The 15,885-nt window shown below is 43.1% G+C and overlaps 1 protein-coding gene across 4 annotated transcripts in view; it reads right to left on the bottom strand.

The window, feature by feature from the left end:
* Positions 1–15,885, bottom strand: part of TCF7L2 (transcription factor 7 like 2) — a 117,559-nt gene that overhangs the window by 23,092 nt on the left and 78,582 nt on the right. For 2 of the 4 annotated variants that reach the window (XM_074159009.1, XM_074159010.1), the window contains exons 2-4: positions 5,337–5,469; positions 3,071–3,173; positions 245–331 (exon numbers count right to left, since the gene is read on the bottom strand). In XM_074159009.1, the coding sequence (XP_074015110.1) occupies positions 245–331; positions 3,071–3,173; positions 5,337–5,469 (323 nt within the window). Of the gene's footprint in view, positions 1–244; positions 332–3,070; positions 3,174–5,336; positions 5,470–15,187; positions 15,593–15,885 lie in introns of those variants that run through there. The other 2 variants (XM_074159011.1, XM_074159008.1) reach the window with 2 other exon arrangements.

The following is a 15,885-nucleotide window of genomic DNA, read 5'->3' as shown; positions in this document are numbered from 1 at the left end:
TCCTCCACGTCTCCCTCCAAAACAAATTCTTAAAGCCCAATGACAGCACTAGGACACCTTTTTCTCCTCAAATGGGAAGGTACCCCTAGTCTTCTCCTCCTCTGCCCCACCAAAGAACTAAGGATGACTGTTTAACTGAAGTGCTTTCAGAAATATGCTTCCTAGATGGAATGCCCTCCTCTAAAGGGGGTGGCAGGAGGAATTACATTTGCTCTTGATTCAGGACCTCAGCATTTAGACTCACCTTGACATGGAAGCATTGACGGTCAGAGCTGTTGGGTAAGGGTGGCGGAAACCCCCTGTTGTGATTGGGTACACTGGCTGACCTTGCCTGGCAAAAAAGAAGGGAATGAGAGAATGAGAGAAAGAAAAAAGGGTTTAAAAAAAAAAACAACAAAAAACTTCTCTCTGCACAGTAAGCTTTATTCTCATTTGATCAGAACAAAAATCTTGGGGATTGTACAGCAAGGATCAAAGGAAAGAAACACAGAACAATTTGAATGCCATAAATCTGATAGGAATGGCTAATTAAATTTTATAACCTCTGCTTATGTCAATAGAGACCCTCTCCCCAAGCTGAAACTAGGTGTTTTGTTGTAATAATTAAAGGCGAAGTCTCGCTTGCTTTAATGGAGCCATCACACTAATTGAGGGCTACACATCCAAAGGAAAACAATAATGAATGTAAATTTATACCAAAATAAAGTACAGTGAATCAAAGGACTTCAGTTGCGCTTTGGGCCTCTTTCGGTATTTAGATCTCGGTGAGAAAACATTAAATTAACAGAGCTTAATTTGTAGCCTTTTGTCAGATTAACAAGTGTTGACAAGAGTTACCGGGGGAGAGTCCCCAAGAAGTATTGTGGGTAACCAATAGACAATCACACCTCATTACAATAATTAAAAAATACAGCAACATGCAAAACAGCATCCTTATGAAAGACACACAACTTTTTCTGATTGAGGTTTGTCTATGCTGGCTAGTTCTTTTCATCTGTCCTTCAAATATATCATCTGACTGGGCAGGATGCTTTCTGGGAGGGTACTATGCTAGAGACACACAGGCCAGCTGAGGACAGATGGGTGGGGAAACTGATGGTGAAGCACAAGAGGCAACAAGAGGGGAAATAAGAACCTTGGGTTACTTCTGCAAAGTTCACCACACTACTTTCCTAGAGCAAAAGCAAATGTGATGGTATCACCCCTCAATGAAAACCACTTGGAGAAGCTGCAGGAGCTGTGGGTACATAAGTGAGCCATTGCTGTTGACTTATTATAAACCAGCAGTGATGACAGAGTCTTCCTGTGACAGAGGTAGCCATTAGCACCTGCCTGATGAAACTGGCCACGCACGGCAACATCCATGTGGGTTTGGCAGCCATGACATGAGGTTCAACAAGGACAAACTTGTGTCTGCACACGTAAAGATGTAAAGCCCTGAGACACAGATGAGCAATGAGGCACAAGCCAATGACAGCCAAGAACTTCTTCCCTAGGCTCTCGTGTCTTTACTGGTACTGACTTTTGGCATTAGCTGAGTATATTTGTTTTAAATGCTGAGGCTGTTACTGCGCAAGTGAGCTAAGCAGTTGCACCAGAGGAGCATGAGCTGGCTATACTGTAGGTATGCCCTGCAAGCAAGAAAGAAGAAGAAAAGGAGCTGCCATGTGTTCTACCAGAGCGTCCTACATAAAAAGTAAATCACCACAAATGAGGAGGAATTTAGGTAGCAACACTCTGGGTTTTTCCTCTGCTTATGCTGTGCTATTCTGGAGAAAGAGCCTTCTGCAGACACCTGATGGACATGCTTCACCCTGGGTGGAAGAGTCGCTACTCAAGGATGTTGCATGACCACCCTGAGAGGAAGGACAACCTGCAAAGTGGCCAGAAGCCACCTGCTGAGGCTGAGGCGAGCTCCAGTTCGCCTACATCGACCATTCTGTGCTTGAGAAAGGCCCTCAAAGCCTTTGAGGCCAATCCCTCTCCCTGCCCAAGACCTGGGGGTGCGTGGGGACCCCCTCTTCTCCCATGGGCTGTGAACTCCACTTCCTTACGGAGGGCAAACTTGTGAAGAGGTATTTTAGCACAGCTGGCCAAACAACCTTGAGCAGGAACAAACTATTTCTAGCTTCAGGCAAATTCATTTCTAAAGAAATATGATCCCCCCAAAATTGATAGGGCCTGTTATGTGAGAAAAATAGGGTAATGGTCTTGATTTATAATGCAGAGAACCGTTGCATCCAGCAATACAAATGTATTTTATAAGTATTTAAATCAAATATACTGTACAAAAGGCCTAGGCAGTGCTTAACTGCATTATAAACCCATTGCAGAGATGGCAACATAAAAAAAAAAACAACCAAAGAACAAACCAAAAATAAGGACTCAATTACTGGAGGGAACCTCATACCCAACAAGGCTCTGCAAGAGGGATACAAGGAACTGAAAAGAAAACAAAACCCAAAACTAACTTTCCACAGCTTTCCTCTTAGCCAGTTTTAAAGTAAACTAATTTCTCTTTTTTGTTTGCAAGAAAATTCCATTCCTCAGATGCCAACTGCTCAGCCACGTCTCGACCAGGAATGCTGCTCATGGCCGATGTAAAGCTCTACTGTTTCACAAGAAAAATGAAAGGGGTTTCAAGGGCGAAGGCCAATGAAATTTAAAATTGCACATTTATGGCCCTCGTAAAAGAGAGTCCATGAGATTCACCCTGAACCCCCAGAAAACCAAATCTGAGAAAAACCCACATGGCGCAGTGTAAGGACATTAACAAGAAAAGGACGTTTCTGCAGAAGGGTTTAAAAATTGATGTTTCACAAGCCATCAGCTGGTTGAGATGACATGCAAAGCTGTGTCCAACTGTTCATGTTTGTTTAAGACCACATGACCTGGCTTAAGTTTTAATTAATCTTCATGAGGCGGGTAAATTCATAAACACTCAATGAAGTGGCAGTTGGCAAACAGACTTATCTCAATGCACACACACATGCACACACACACACAATTTTTAACATAAATTTTACACATCAAAAAAGAAAAAGGAAAATAAAAAAATGGAACTCCTTACTGTGGTACTAACCATCCTAGCGGATGGGGGATTTGTCCTACAGTGCCCGGTGATAACGGATAATAAGGAGATATATCTGGAGGATGTGGAGGCCTTGGAATTCCTATGGAAAAAGAACATAAAGCAGCATTAGTGTTGAGACATGGAAATAAATAGAATATAAGGAAAAAGCACCTATGTTTCTAAATTGCTGTCTATTCATTTTTATTAGAATACTCATGACTTCACTTTAGGTTTCCAAAGGCTGTTTGTTTCACAGTCCTGTTTTATAAAGTGAGTGTTCTTGGCATCTTGTTAAATGAGATTCAACCAGAAAAACTGATGAGACTCACTCCTTCGGTCACCTCTCCAATCAGAGATAATTATTTTGTTGTTTAGGATGAGAATTTAGGAGTCTCAGCTACAGTTCTGGTGTGATGCTGTGCTAGGTGCTGTCTTAAATGCTCAACAGAAAGATGGTCTCTATATCGACTTCATAGTTATTTTAGTCTCAAAGTCACCAAAAGAGCTGAAGCCCTCCCCATACTTTGATGGCATACTCCGCAGCACGGTGTTATTCCAAAGTAACCTCCAAAATGAGCTACAAAGTCATTATAATTGCAAATGATGTTTGCTTTTGAGCAAACCTAGGAAAGCTTCCCAAAACCTAGGAGTGGAGGGGAGAACCCCTGGAAGTGCTTGGTAAAACGGGGGGGCAAATGCTGAAGGTGTGCAGGGGGAGGACAGGGAGCCCATCTTTCCTCTGAAATCAGTGCAGTTCTTACTTGGAGACCAGAAACCAGCTCCAGATGCAAGCCTTAAATCTTAACGCTCCTTACCTTAAGAGCAAGTAGGAATTACTCAGAGGAGTAAGGGTTACAAGACTGGGTCTTTCAATTAACAAGCCAGAGCACAATTACACAGCAGAGGCAAAATTAAAACAGAGAGCATTAAAAGGAAGGGGTACCGTATTCATGGCTAAAAACTATTTTTTTAAGTCACTCAGGAAGCTTTTAATCTCTAAATTAAATCTCCTTGTGTGACATTTTCATGCAGACATTGCTTTTTCTCCATTACAAAACCCAAACAGATTAACTGGGCTTTAACCATCCGGCGAGCTATTTGCACACTTGAAAGAATGTTCACAGAAGAAAAGTAAACAGTCTACAGACGTTAATCATATGTTTTACGATAACCATTTAAAAGCTATTCCCTGTACTACCATTATTTAAATGAGAGGTTGACTACGCCATTCACTTGCAATATCCAGGGATAGCGAGATGGATTCCTTTTAAGCCATGTGAAGTTAGCATTAAACACAATTAAAAGGGGGTCCCCAATTGAAGCACAAGGAGTGAAAACCAGCTAATGCACAGCCTCATTGAAGGGCTGGGCTTTAGATAAATTATCTGCACATGTTAGGGCCAACACAGAGCGATTCCTTTGACATGAATTCAGTTTCTGATGTACTTTCCAATTAACTGGCTGGGATTTGGATTAACAAAAACAAAACCACTGTCACTAGGAACTCAGTGCAGCCCGATGAAAGAAGATTGACACTGTTTGACTTCTCTGGGCCCTCAGGTTAAACAGGGACTCTTAAAAAGTTAGAATAACATGTAAATTCTATTCTATAACACCAATAAATCTAGTCAGGGTTTTACGTGGTGCTCTATATTCAAGCAGACTGCCCTTCAGGCTGAACTGAGAGTTGGGCAGACTTACATTGGGGAAAAGGGTTGCAAGTATAGAGCTGGAGCTAAGTAGTTAGAGTGGATGAAAATTCAACATTATAGGAGAAAAATGGCTGAACTCCTGACACAGAAACAATGGGATTTGGGGAATTAAAAGAGGTTCATTTTGAAACTGGTCATGACCCACCACCTTTAAAATTCCAGCTGCAATTCTGTAAGTGCAGATCACAGAACGTACATGTTTAACTCTCTGGGTCGTGCATGCAAACCAAGCACTTGGTAGATCCAGTGACTAGATGGGGTATCACGCTTGCAAAGAAACACACTTGCGAACGACCCCACACATGCAACTCTGGTGTCACCCTGCCGGAGCTTTACGAAAATTCACCCAGTAGGTTTCCTTCTGAAGCCTAATTGGCTTAAAAAGAAACTATTTTGGCCGTGTTCTTACATGTGTTTGACATTTTACATGCCCCCTTTGGTGCTCCAGCATGGGAAATCCTTCCTCCCACACTCTTTCTCCCTAATACGCAAAATGGAAAGATCCACCCACCCACTCTCAAAAAAGCCCCCCAAAACTATTTCCCACCTACCTGTTTTGGGATCTACGTCGGCTGGTAAGTGTGGAGGAGGGTTTCCCGGTGTGAAGTGCTCATTGCTGTACGTGATAAGCGGCGTAAGAGGGTGTACATGGTGTGGGTGCTGCACAACTGGCACTTTGTTAGACTGTCAAGAGAAAAAAGGTCGATGGCGTTAGAGGAGTGCTGGGTAACCCCCAGTGCAGCACAAGGCATGACATAGAGAAATTTCAGATTTCAACACGGTCCTCAGACTTTTCCGGATCCCTTCTCAGTGTCACCCTTGCAGTTTTCCCACCCTCTTGCTTAAAACCTCACACACCTTCCCTGCTCTTGAGTTTCTTTAATCTTTTTGACCTGTCGTGCTCCTGTACGGAGCAACAGCAATTCTTTAAAATTTTTCCTTTTTATTTTATAATCTTGTGCCTCACCTTGAAGATGCAGGCAGACTCCTCAGTGAGGGGCTGACAGAGTCCCCCATTTAATTAGCACGAGACCCAAATGCTCACTGACCTGTAGGTCTTTTCCTTTCCCCTTCCTGTCCTCGCTTTCAGTTCTGCATTTTACTGCTCATTGCAAATACTCCAGATAAAAAGCCTTTGTAGCGCTAGAGTATTCCCTTCATCAGCAAGCATTAAGCTGACAAGCGATCACCTGCATATTTTATATATATATATTTTAGAAGAGCTGATTAATTATCAATTCATCAGAGAGTGATAATAAATGGAAACTGGATACTGATGAATTAGGCTACTAAAATATTCAGCTATACAAATAATGGCAAAAAAACCCAGATAAAGCCATTGAAATTAACATGCTTGTAGGGGGAATAATCACACAGATATCATGAGGTTTTCCCTGTCACATTCGTAGCTCTGGGGGGGAAAAAAAAATATCTTTTTCTTAACAACAATATAAAAAAAAAAAAAAATGAGTGAATGAATGAAAGGAAAAGGCAGGCTGAACTGTAACTTACCCTTACAAGATCACAAAGGAAAAATTAAGCTGAAACAAGCGAACTGCTGGACCATTTACTGCGAGTAATCCAATTGCAAAAAACCCTATTCCCCATAGAGGATTTTCACTAAAATCCTACAACAGGGACATTTAACCAGATTAGGTACCAGCAAAGATAAAGAGGCTGGTATTAGATGATGAATGGATTAGAGTCAGGTTTCATTTTAGAATGTGTCTTCATTTCCTTTTATTACTTTAAGTAAGGAACAACTTGCATTAACATCAAGTAAAAGGAATCACATTAAAATAAAGTAGTGATACCACGGCGGCCCCCGATAGCGCCGCTGCCGTTCAGGGTCTGCCAGCGCTCTCCTGCTCGCCCTCCTGCCTGGGGACGGCTCCAACCCCACCGCTCGCTCCCCAGCACCCCAAAACACACACCCCTGCTGTGCCACTTTAGCCAAGTTACTCTCTGATCTTGGTTCAAACGCTATGAGCTTCCCTTAAAAGCATTTCAAAAATAATTCAGTTATTCTTTGAGAATGAGTTGGGGGAAGGAAGAGGGAAGATAGACTGAGAGCTACAAGGAAAAGAAACATCAGTCTTCCCTCAAATAAACAAGAAGTCCCTCCATCGTTCTTTGGTCAAGCTAAGCTTCAGCTTTGGCTCCTCCAGCCCCAGCCGTATGTAGCTATTTGACTCACCCCTTGGATAACCTGCAGATAAAGTGTGCATCCATGAGAAGCAAGCCAAACAGCAGTGCTGATGTTTCCCCCAACTTTTACTCCTGTGCTGCATTTCTTTTTGCAGCCCTTCCATGGAATGATTCCCCTCTAATACTGCACTTGCAGCACAGGAGAGTCCCACGTCAAGAGGCCAAGACGCAGGACAGAGCACAGCCATGACTACCAATGCTATGAACTACAGCATATTGTGTTGGCTGGGTTGTAGGTCAGGTCTTCTGCCAGTTGTACAACCAAGGACTGCACAGACCTATAATGGTTTTGCACCAGAAGCTATGAGGATTTAGCCCCTTAATTCAAAAATCTGAAGGAGATGCTCTAACCCAAAATCTGTTCCCTTCCAAGTCAGCCAACCAAAGCAGTCTGAAAGTAACTGAAAGGTCTGGCAAGGGCTTCACGGAATAAATCTTATTACACGCCATGCAAAGTAGCAGGCATCTATCTATTCAACGACACATGACATTATCTACCAAATGACCACTTGACTTGGTTCACAAAAAGCAATCATTCCCAGTAAGAGGGATTTTTGCTGGCCAAGAATTGTGTGAACTCTTGCTATTAGGTGGCACGCAGCGTGGCTGGTAGCTGCTGCAGCCCTGTGCTCTGCCAACTCTATCTTCACATCATTGCAAAAACCTCTCACTCAGATCCTGACAGACACTGAGGGCTGTCTTCCATGGAGAGCTTATTTTCACAGACACTGGAACTGGTTAGTTAAAAAAATAATTAAGTGACAGAATAACATTGGAGGGTCAGACTTAAGCTGACAAACAAGAAACAACGCGTGAGAGGAAAGCTGGAGTTACATGCCTGTATCACCAAAGCCAGATATACTATAGGGGGTTACACGTAAACTCTGGGAAACTACCACCCACTGCTTTGATATACCAAGACCCCCCACAATATCTCCATATAACAGCACAAGTGCTAAATTATTATGTATTTTGCTTAACACCTTTCAGAGAAAAATAAAAAGCAAAAGGGAAAAAAAATGTTGAAAAATCAACAACCAAGAATTTGAACCTTAGTCTGCAAACTTTTCCGCAGGTAAGTCATTTTTATTTAGGTAACTGCTCTGCACTCAGACAATTCATATAAAGGTCCTGGATGCAGGGATAGGACACTTTTTTGCCACCCTAATGATACCGGGGCAGGGGTGTGAGGAGGACGTACCGGGGGAAAAGGGGAAACTGTGATCTAGGTGCTCAAAAATATGCTCTCCAGGACAGAGGAGTGTGATCCACTGCCCCTGCAAATCAGTCTGCACCTGTACCACTACCCCAGGCTAGGTTTGTATTCCGTTTTGCACTGTTTATCACACACTGGGAAAAGGGACCAAAAGGCCGCTCAGAATAGCATGCACAATTTGCAAGCCAAGCTAATCATGCATAAAGTGCTAAATAAGCTGCTCTTTAAAAGCAGCATTCCTGAAGTTAACCAAGCTTCCTTGGAAAAGAGAAAAAGAAAGGACTAGCTGGGAAAGAGCAGGATTAATCCCGCACATGCATCTTCCTTTGAAGTCAATGGGAGCTCTGCCTGAGTAACAAGTGTGGTCCTAACCCCATCCACTGGCAATGAAAGGTAAACCACAGAAGCCATCAATAGGAGACACCTATTAGATGACCTTAGCAGTCCCTCTGCAAAAGGCCCTTCTCCAACATACATTTGCGAGTGCTTTATCAAGGGCAGTTTTAAGCTAAAAGCCATTGTGAGATGCAGGAATTTCTCTGGCAAGTTGCAGAACTCCATTTATGGCTACGTCAGGCCCAGAAAGAGGAGCCGCGCTGGTACGCACAGATTAGCATCAGGGCATGTGGTAATAGGACGGGAACAAGTGGAGATTTCTAGAGAGAAATCCCAGCGTCTACAAAGTACCAAGTCATTTGCTGATAAATCACTCCTCTCCACTGAAAGCTGGGGTCTCACATGCTGGGTTAGAGGGCACGGTAAAGAATTGCAAAAAAACAACAGAAGTTTGCTTTTCTTGATAACCCCCGCCTGAAGCAAACCAGAGGAAATTGTCCCCATAGGGACTCAACTACTAAATCTCTCTATATGAATTTGAAATGCTTCTGGGAGTGCTTAAACACAGACAACTTTAAACAATGATGGAGCTCTGGAATGGAAAAAAAAAACCAAACAAAACCACAACAAATTTTGGACTCTCGTATGTTTGCGAGGGATACTGCGATCCATCTAGCCTAAGTTCTGATAGGTGCCTTTAGGGAACAAAAAAAAAAAATAATCTGAACTTCAGGTTTAAACTGCAGGGGATTGTGTGTATAAATTGCTGTGTATTAGTCTTTGTTGCATGGTAAGGACATTTCATTAACAGGATGAAAGATGCTTCTATGCGTATACAGCCCAATTTAATACACCCCACTGATGAATACTCCCCATTTATTGAAGAAGTTAATACATGCTGTATAAATCAATAGTTCCCAAGTCTCTGAAAGCAACATAAGACTTGCACGAGATGAAACGTTGCATTGTTGAGCACACAAAGAGAAACCAACCTTTAAATAGGAAGAGTTTGTTACTGCAATTTCTGTTTGCAAATTCATAGCTTGTTTGGCTTTGGTAATAAAAACATGGTATCAACTCAAGACAGAGAAAAACATGCTGGAGAGGCCAGAGGATTTGTCCTCACCGGGACAGCGTGGTGTTAGTAAAAGCAAGTCTGCAAAAAAAGCCACCCAGTCTGAAAACAAGCCATCATGCCATTGCAGCATCGAAGCAGCCAAACCCTTCGGCCGGAGGAAGGGTTGGGGGGAGACTCCACTCCGATCCGTCCCTGGCCAAGCAGCCGAGGGCAGGGCAGGGGGATGCTCCTGCCCCTGCACAGCCTGGAACAGCCCCTGTGGCTACAGCCAGGGAGGGACCCCTTTTCCTGACCTGGGGACACCTTTTCCGCGTCCTTAAAGCCTCAAGTCCTGCTCGTCAGGCAGGGACGGGCTGCCGCCCGCTGGGTACCCCCCCATCGCCCACAGCTGGAGGGACTGATCAGGCCCTTGCTCCCTGGACCCCCAGAGCCCTCTACGCTTCCTTCTTTACGAATAACGGAGGAGGAACGAGAGCTCGCCATTCACCTTAAAACCTATTAATCAACTGAAAACAAATGGAGCTAGAGCTCCGCCTGTCTTTTTTTGCCACGTTCTCCTCTTCCCCGTCTCCCCATTGCTTTCCCTTTCTCCTGAAGAAAGATGGGCCCTGAAAGTGCCTTTATGAGCCTAATACAATAAAACAAAAGCAGCACAGAAGAGGGTTTGTCAGCCTTTCCCCCTCCTCCAGGGTGGATGCAGAAGGTTGACAGTGGTCTTGAATTAGCAGGCCCTCCTGGAGTTGCTCCCTGGGCTTCGCAAAGGGTGCCATTCAATACCAGTTCATATTAAAAAACAGGTTTATAACTTGTCTCCCCGTATTTTCCAGATGGTGCTATTGCAGTTATGCTGACTATGCCCAGTGAAATGCTAACAGATGTTCCTGAGCTGCTCTGCAGCTCCAAGGATGCTCGTAAGAGAGTTTATTTTTTTTCTAAAGGTTGATCTCTCCTTGGTTCTGCCTAGGAATGACAAACCCCTTAAATCAGAAAACTAAGTTGCAAGAAAAGGCGAATGCCCAAATATAGCTGCAAATATTGGAATATTCTTCCATTTCAAGCCAGGGTCACAAACACCCAAAGCAGAGTGCCCGTCAGTAAGCACCACACTGGCCCCGGGGATCTCCCACATCAGCGGTCGCTCCAGGTGGCACCCCCAAACTTCAGTGAGGAAACTGCAAACCATTCCGGTTAACTGAAAAGCTAAAGCCAACCAAGCCCACCAGCTCTATGTAACTCGGTCCTCATCCCCTTCCCAAGCATAAAAATTCTGTGCCAGTGATGAAGCGTTTCCTGAAAAGGTCGAAGATTTAATTTTACCCAGCTCCGTTTAGCTAGTGCAGTCGCAGTTTATTTTTTTAAGGATGCTTTCACACCTGACTAAGCATTTTCTCCTGAAAACTACTTCCCCTTGCTCCATTATGGCTGATACAGTGGCCTGAGCCCTTTCACAATTTAATGTAGCTGATTTCTGCCTAAGGTCCTGCCCTAAGCTAACTGCCCATTGTAGCAGGAGACAAGGCCTCCATTGATAATCACAACTTGCCCTGCTAAAAAAAGGCTCATTTTCTTCTTTCACACAAATGATGACAGGAGCACTGACAACCATGTGCTGGGACAATACCCCCCCCAGACAGAGCTTGACCAAAAAAAAAAAAACCAAAAAACAAAAAAACAACCCCCCACTGCCCCCCCCTTAATAAAAATATATATATATATATAATGGGGGGAATCACACTTTTGCATCCTTCTGCTTCTTCCCCCTCCCTCCCTGACCACTTCCCAGGCCAGCGAGTGCCTACCTGCTCCTGCAAGTACTGCCGGCTCTCCAAAAAAAACAACCAAAACCTGTGCTCTATTAGCAATCTCTCAGACAAAACAACAAAATCAGCTTCCTGGCTTTAAGTGTCCAGCAATTCATTCAAGAAAATAATAGGTTTTGTTTTGGGTTTTCCCTCCCCCCACCTTTAACTATGATGAAGTGCCCCCTGCGTACTGGAGCACTAAGCCTCCCTGCTTGACATTTTCGGCATCCTTCCTGTAAGGGAACGAAGGTACTGAGGGGAGGAGGCGGGGGGGGGGGGAGAACAGGAGTTTAAGATGTTCAGGAAATTTCCACTTAATTTCGCCAAAAGGCAATTATGTGAAATGATCTGGTGACAATTAGCATGCGCCAAATCCTCCAGCGTTAAAAGGGAAAGAACTGGGGTTTAGCTATCTAATTACTGCCTGCTAGTTCTTATGCAGGAGAATTAAAAACACTACTAATAAAACGTTAGTATTAAGTGTGCTCACACTTTGCTTTCAAAGCTGTTGTGGACTATAGTCTTCCTGCTACAGTATTTGGGGTGTTTTGGGGGTCTTAAGTAAAAAGGAAAAAAAAAAAAAAAAAAACCAAAACCTGACATTTTAAATACAAGTGAAGTGTTGCATCCCGGGGCCACGTGGTGTTACTCCAATGTCAGGTCAGATCCAGACAACCACTTGCTTAGACACAGCAAGCAAGGGACCCTCTAGCACCCCTCTGTATATTTTGAGACCCTCTAGCATCACTTGGAATTACACTGATGCCAGTTAGATTTTACCTCCTTCATTCTCTAAACGCTTTTTTTGATAAAGAGAATCAAAATTCTCTTGATCTCAGAGATGCAGGGCTGCATCTGCCCTACCTGATCTCAACACAAATTTGGACACGGGAGTTACCCCAGCCCATAGCCCAGAAACTGCGGCCTGCAGGTATCCAGCCAAGCTTTACACTGTGTCTCAAAATTAGAGATGATTTGATCAACAGGTGAATTTCCCCATATGGGGAGGACAGGGTAGCGCTCAGATTCCTCAAGTTTCAGGCATCGAGGTGCCCAGACCTATTTCTTCTGTTACAGAAGGAGAGGCACAGTTTCCTTCCCAACCTGACAAATACCCCATTGCTTTCTTCGCATACTTTAGTTAATTACTAGACAGATATTATCTCTGTAGAGCAGGCAAGCTTTCGTTCATACCTAACAAGGCAAAAAGCAGAAAGACTTGGCATACATCAGACTAACACTGAAAAATACTGTTTTCCTAAGCAGTACCAGTACCAAGCGGGCTGGATACGCAGCCATGAAGCAACGGGACTGGTGAAACCTGAGCAGGTCTTCAGGAAACGGTCCTGAACATAAAGGGGGTGGAGAGGGGAGAGATACAGGGCAATAACGCAAGCATAAAAAATCAGAGAAGAGGGGAAGAAGGGAGAAGTGAATACAAGCAAAAGGATGCTTGGAATTGCCCTGATAGACCACATGTATGAACACCTACTAATACAATTTCATTTACTGCCTAGCATTCTCTAAAATTCCACACTATAAACAGCTTTAATTCTTGAATATAAATCACATATTTCAGCCCTAGACAGACATATATTGTAGGAGAAATAGCTCCACTGATTTTGTTAGAGTATCTATGACTTCTGTCTACAGTAAAAACTTGAACGGGAGGCTGTTAAAAAACTGCAAGAAATGGAAAAAAAATTAGCCTGCATGCCTATACCCACTTGTATTTGCCAATTCCAGTAATAACAGCATTATTAAAAAACTAACATGCACATACATGCCTTAATATACAATGCCAAGTTTTCAGTACAGCTTTTTAAAATGCAGTATTCACAAATTACAGCAGACTGCTCAATACCGATACACAATATATCTAGCAAATGTATATTAAATAGCTTAACAAATAACAAAGCTCTAAAAAACGTTTTCATTTTTTTAATGTGCTAAAAACAATACACGCCACCACAAAACAATTGAGCAATGAAATTAATTAAGTCCAGATCAATTATTTATTGAATACATTCAACAAAGTTTCCCTGAAAATGTGATGTTAAGTGCACATCAGAACCGAAACACCTTGCAAATATTTTGGAAGAAAAGAAGCAGGCACATTTGTACAGCGCTGTCAGGCCTTTTGCCTCAAGTCCTAATGAAAAGAATTCCTCTAAAGGTAAAACGCTAACGAGATCTCATCACCAGCCATGTAAAACCTGCGTATGCCACAACGTGCAATGAAAGAAGAAACATCGAAACAACTGTCCTTTTAGATTAATTCATTTCAGATGAATTGTGCAGAATTTTATCCCTTGTTTTATACAAGAAAAGGCAAATAAATCAACTAAGTTACTCAGGCAAAGGTATCAGAGAGTACTGAAGTGATAGAAATCCTCCTGGATCAAGTGACGCCCTAAGCAGGCTTGGCAGAGTTAGAAAAGAAAACAGCAGAAAACTCAAGATTCCTACAAAACCTCCAGTGAAAATGTGATGCTTTCTAAAATTTCTAAATGCCTTTCTATTTTCTGTGTATAATTACATGCAATGTACACAATTGGCTGAGGGGTAGGTTTACTTTCTGTAATATATATTAATAGGAGAAAAAAAGTCTCATGGACTTCTGATAACGAACACAGAACCACTGTGTCAAAACACATGTTATCTCATACTTATCAACATTCAGTATTATTTTTCATACTCCTTTATCACAGAGGGAAATCATTTTTATGTAGTGCCTCTAAAATTTTCATTTTTCACGTTGCAGCTGAGCTTTCTGAAGAATTCAGAAAATCTGAGTGTCAACCAAACACAGGATCAAAAGCACCCAATTAAAAACCACTACACATTATTTTTAATAATTTCAAAACAAAAAAAAAGAAAAATCTCGTTTTCTGTATGACAAAAGTTAAACCATTCCATCTCCAAAACCCCCTTAACTGTAACGTGTGCCCTGCAACAAACCAACTTTTTCTCCTTAAAAAAAAAAAAAAAAAAAAAACAAAACAATCAAAAACCCCAAAAAAAACAGACTCAAACATTTTTACCTTCATGGTTTCAGTGTTAAGGAAATATCGTACTGAACTGGAGAAAGCTTTGAAGTGGCCCCCTCCGCCCCAAAGGAGAAAAAGCAAAGCAAAGCTAGTGATGTCATGGTCACTGTGTGAGTGTCTGACTGCGGGTGTAACGCACAGCTAACACAGGCGCACACACTTCTCCCGCGCCGCTAACCATTGTGTTCAGCAGCCAGAAACCAGCCCCTCAAACCTGCTTCTACACCAGCCTCTGAAACACCCCCAAAACACACCCCGATTCCACCCTGGATGCAACCAGAAAAAATTTCTCCTCTCCCGCCCCCCCCCCCCCCCTTTTTTTTTTTCCCTTAACCAAACCCCAAAATTAGGCGGAGGGAAGGGCAAAGAGGAGGAGTGCAACAACTCTGCCCCGCTGCACCATTGTGTCGCGACAAAACAGCGCCCTGCCGCCCGGCTCCTCGCCACTGCTGTAAAAATTAAAGTGTCATCGAAAAGTCACGCTTCCCCCTACTAAAAAAGACGATTACCATAAAATAAATAAATAAAAACAACGCCGCTAACAAAGGTCACAGCTGGAGATGCTCGCTTGATTTCTTCCCCCCCCCGCCTTTTTTTTTGATTCCGCACAGGAGGAAAGAAAAGGAGAGGGAGAGAGGGGGAGAGGGAGAGAAGTCACATCAGAAGTTCAATGGTCAAGACGGAAAGCGCACACACAGAAAGTGCTACTCACCCAGCAATTCAAATTGAGATGCCAGCAGCCGAACTGCTGGAAGAGAGAGAACCCAGAGGCAAGCGCTCCTCCTTTACCACTCATATCTTCCATTCCCACTAAAATTGCATCCCTCGGGTACATAACAGCTTTGTCTTTCCTTCTCTTAACCTCAAAAACTTTTTTCTTTACTGACTAGATGCCAATTGTGCTGGCTTTGTATTATTTTCCTTGCAGCTTTTCTCTCTTTTTCTTTCCCTGCTCTCCCCCCCCCCCCCCGCCCCTTCACTTAAAGTACTGGAAAAGCTGTCTTAAAAGATCAAGATGTCTCCAGTTTTTTGGCCTGGTGTTTTCTGAATGTTCAAAATCCACTGTCATGTTGGCTGTGAGAAGTGTCTTATTTCTAAATTGTCGGCTGCGGTTATCAAAATTTAGAGAAGCCTCCTTTCTTTTCCTATACAGCACTTTACTATCATCCTTCCAGGGAATGGGGAAAAGACTCCCCCCCCCCCCCCCCCCAAACGCAGGTATGTCTGCTCAGAAGAGCTAAAAAGCAGTTACCTTGGAAATCAATGACAATGCTACTACAACCCAGGTTGCACAGGTATTAGTAAGTGCAGCGAGGAAACGCCGGCCGGCCGTGAGGGAGCATGATCAGTTAAGTGTAGCAAGCAGTCACTTTATCTGCAAGATTGTCAAATCCCTCAGAACAAATTTCT

Source organism: Numenius arquata, chromosome 15 (assembly GCF_964106895.1).
Source record: "Numenius arquata chromosome 15, bNumArq3.hap1.1, whole genome shotgun sequence".
Classification (NCBI taxonomy): Eukaryota; Metazoa; Chordata; class Aves; order Charadriiformes; family Scolopacidae; genus Numenius; species Numenius arquata.
Note: the sequence above shows the minus strand (reverse complement) of the source record. Positions and strands in the feature narration are given on the sequence as shown.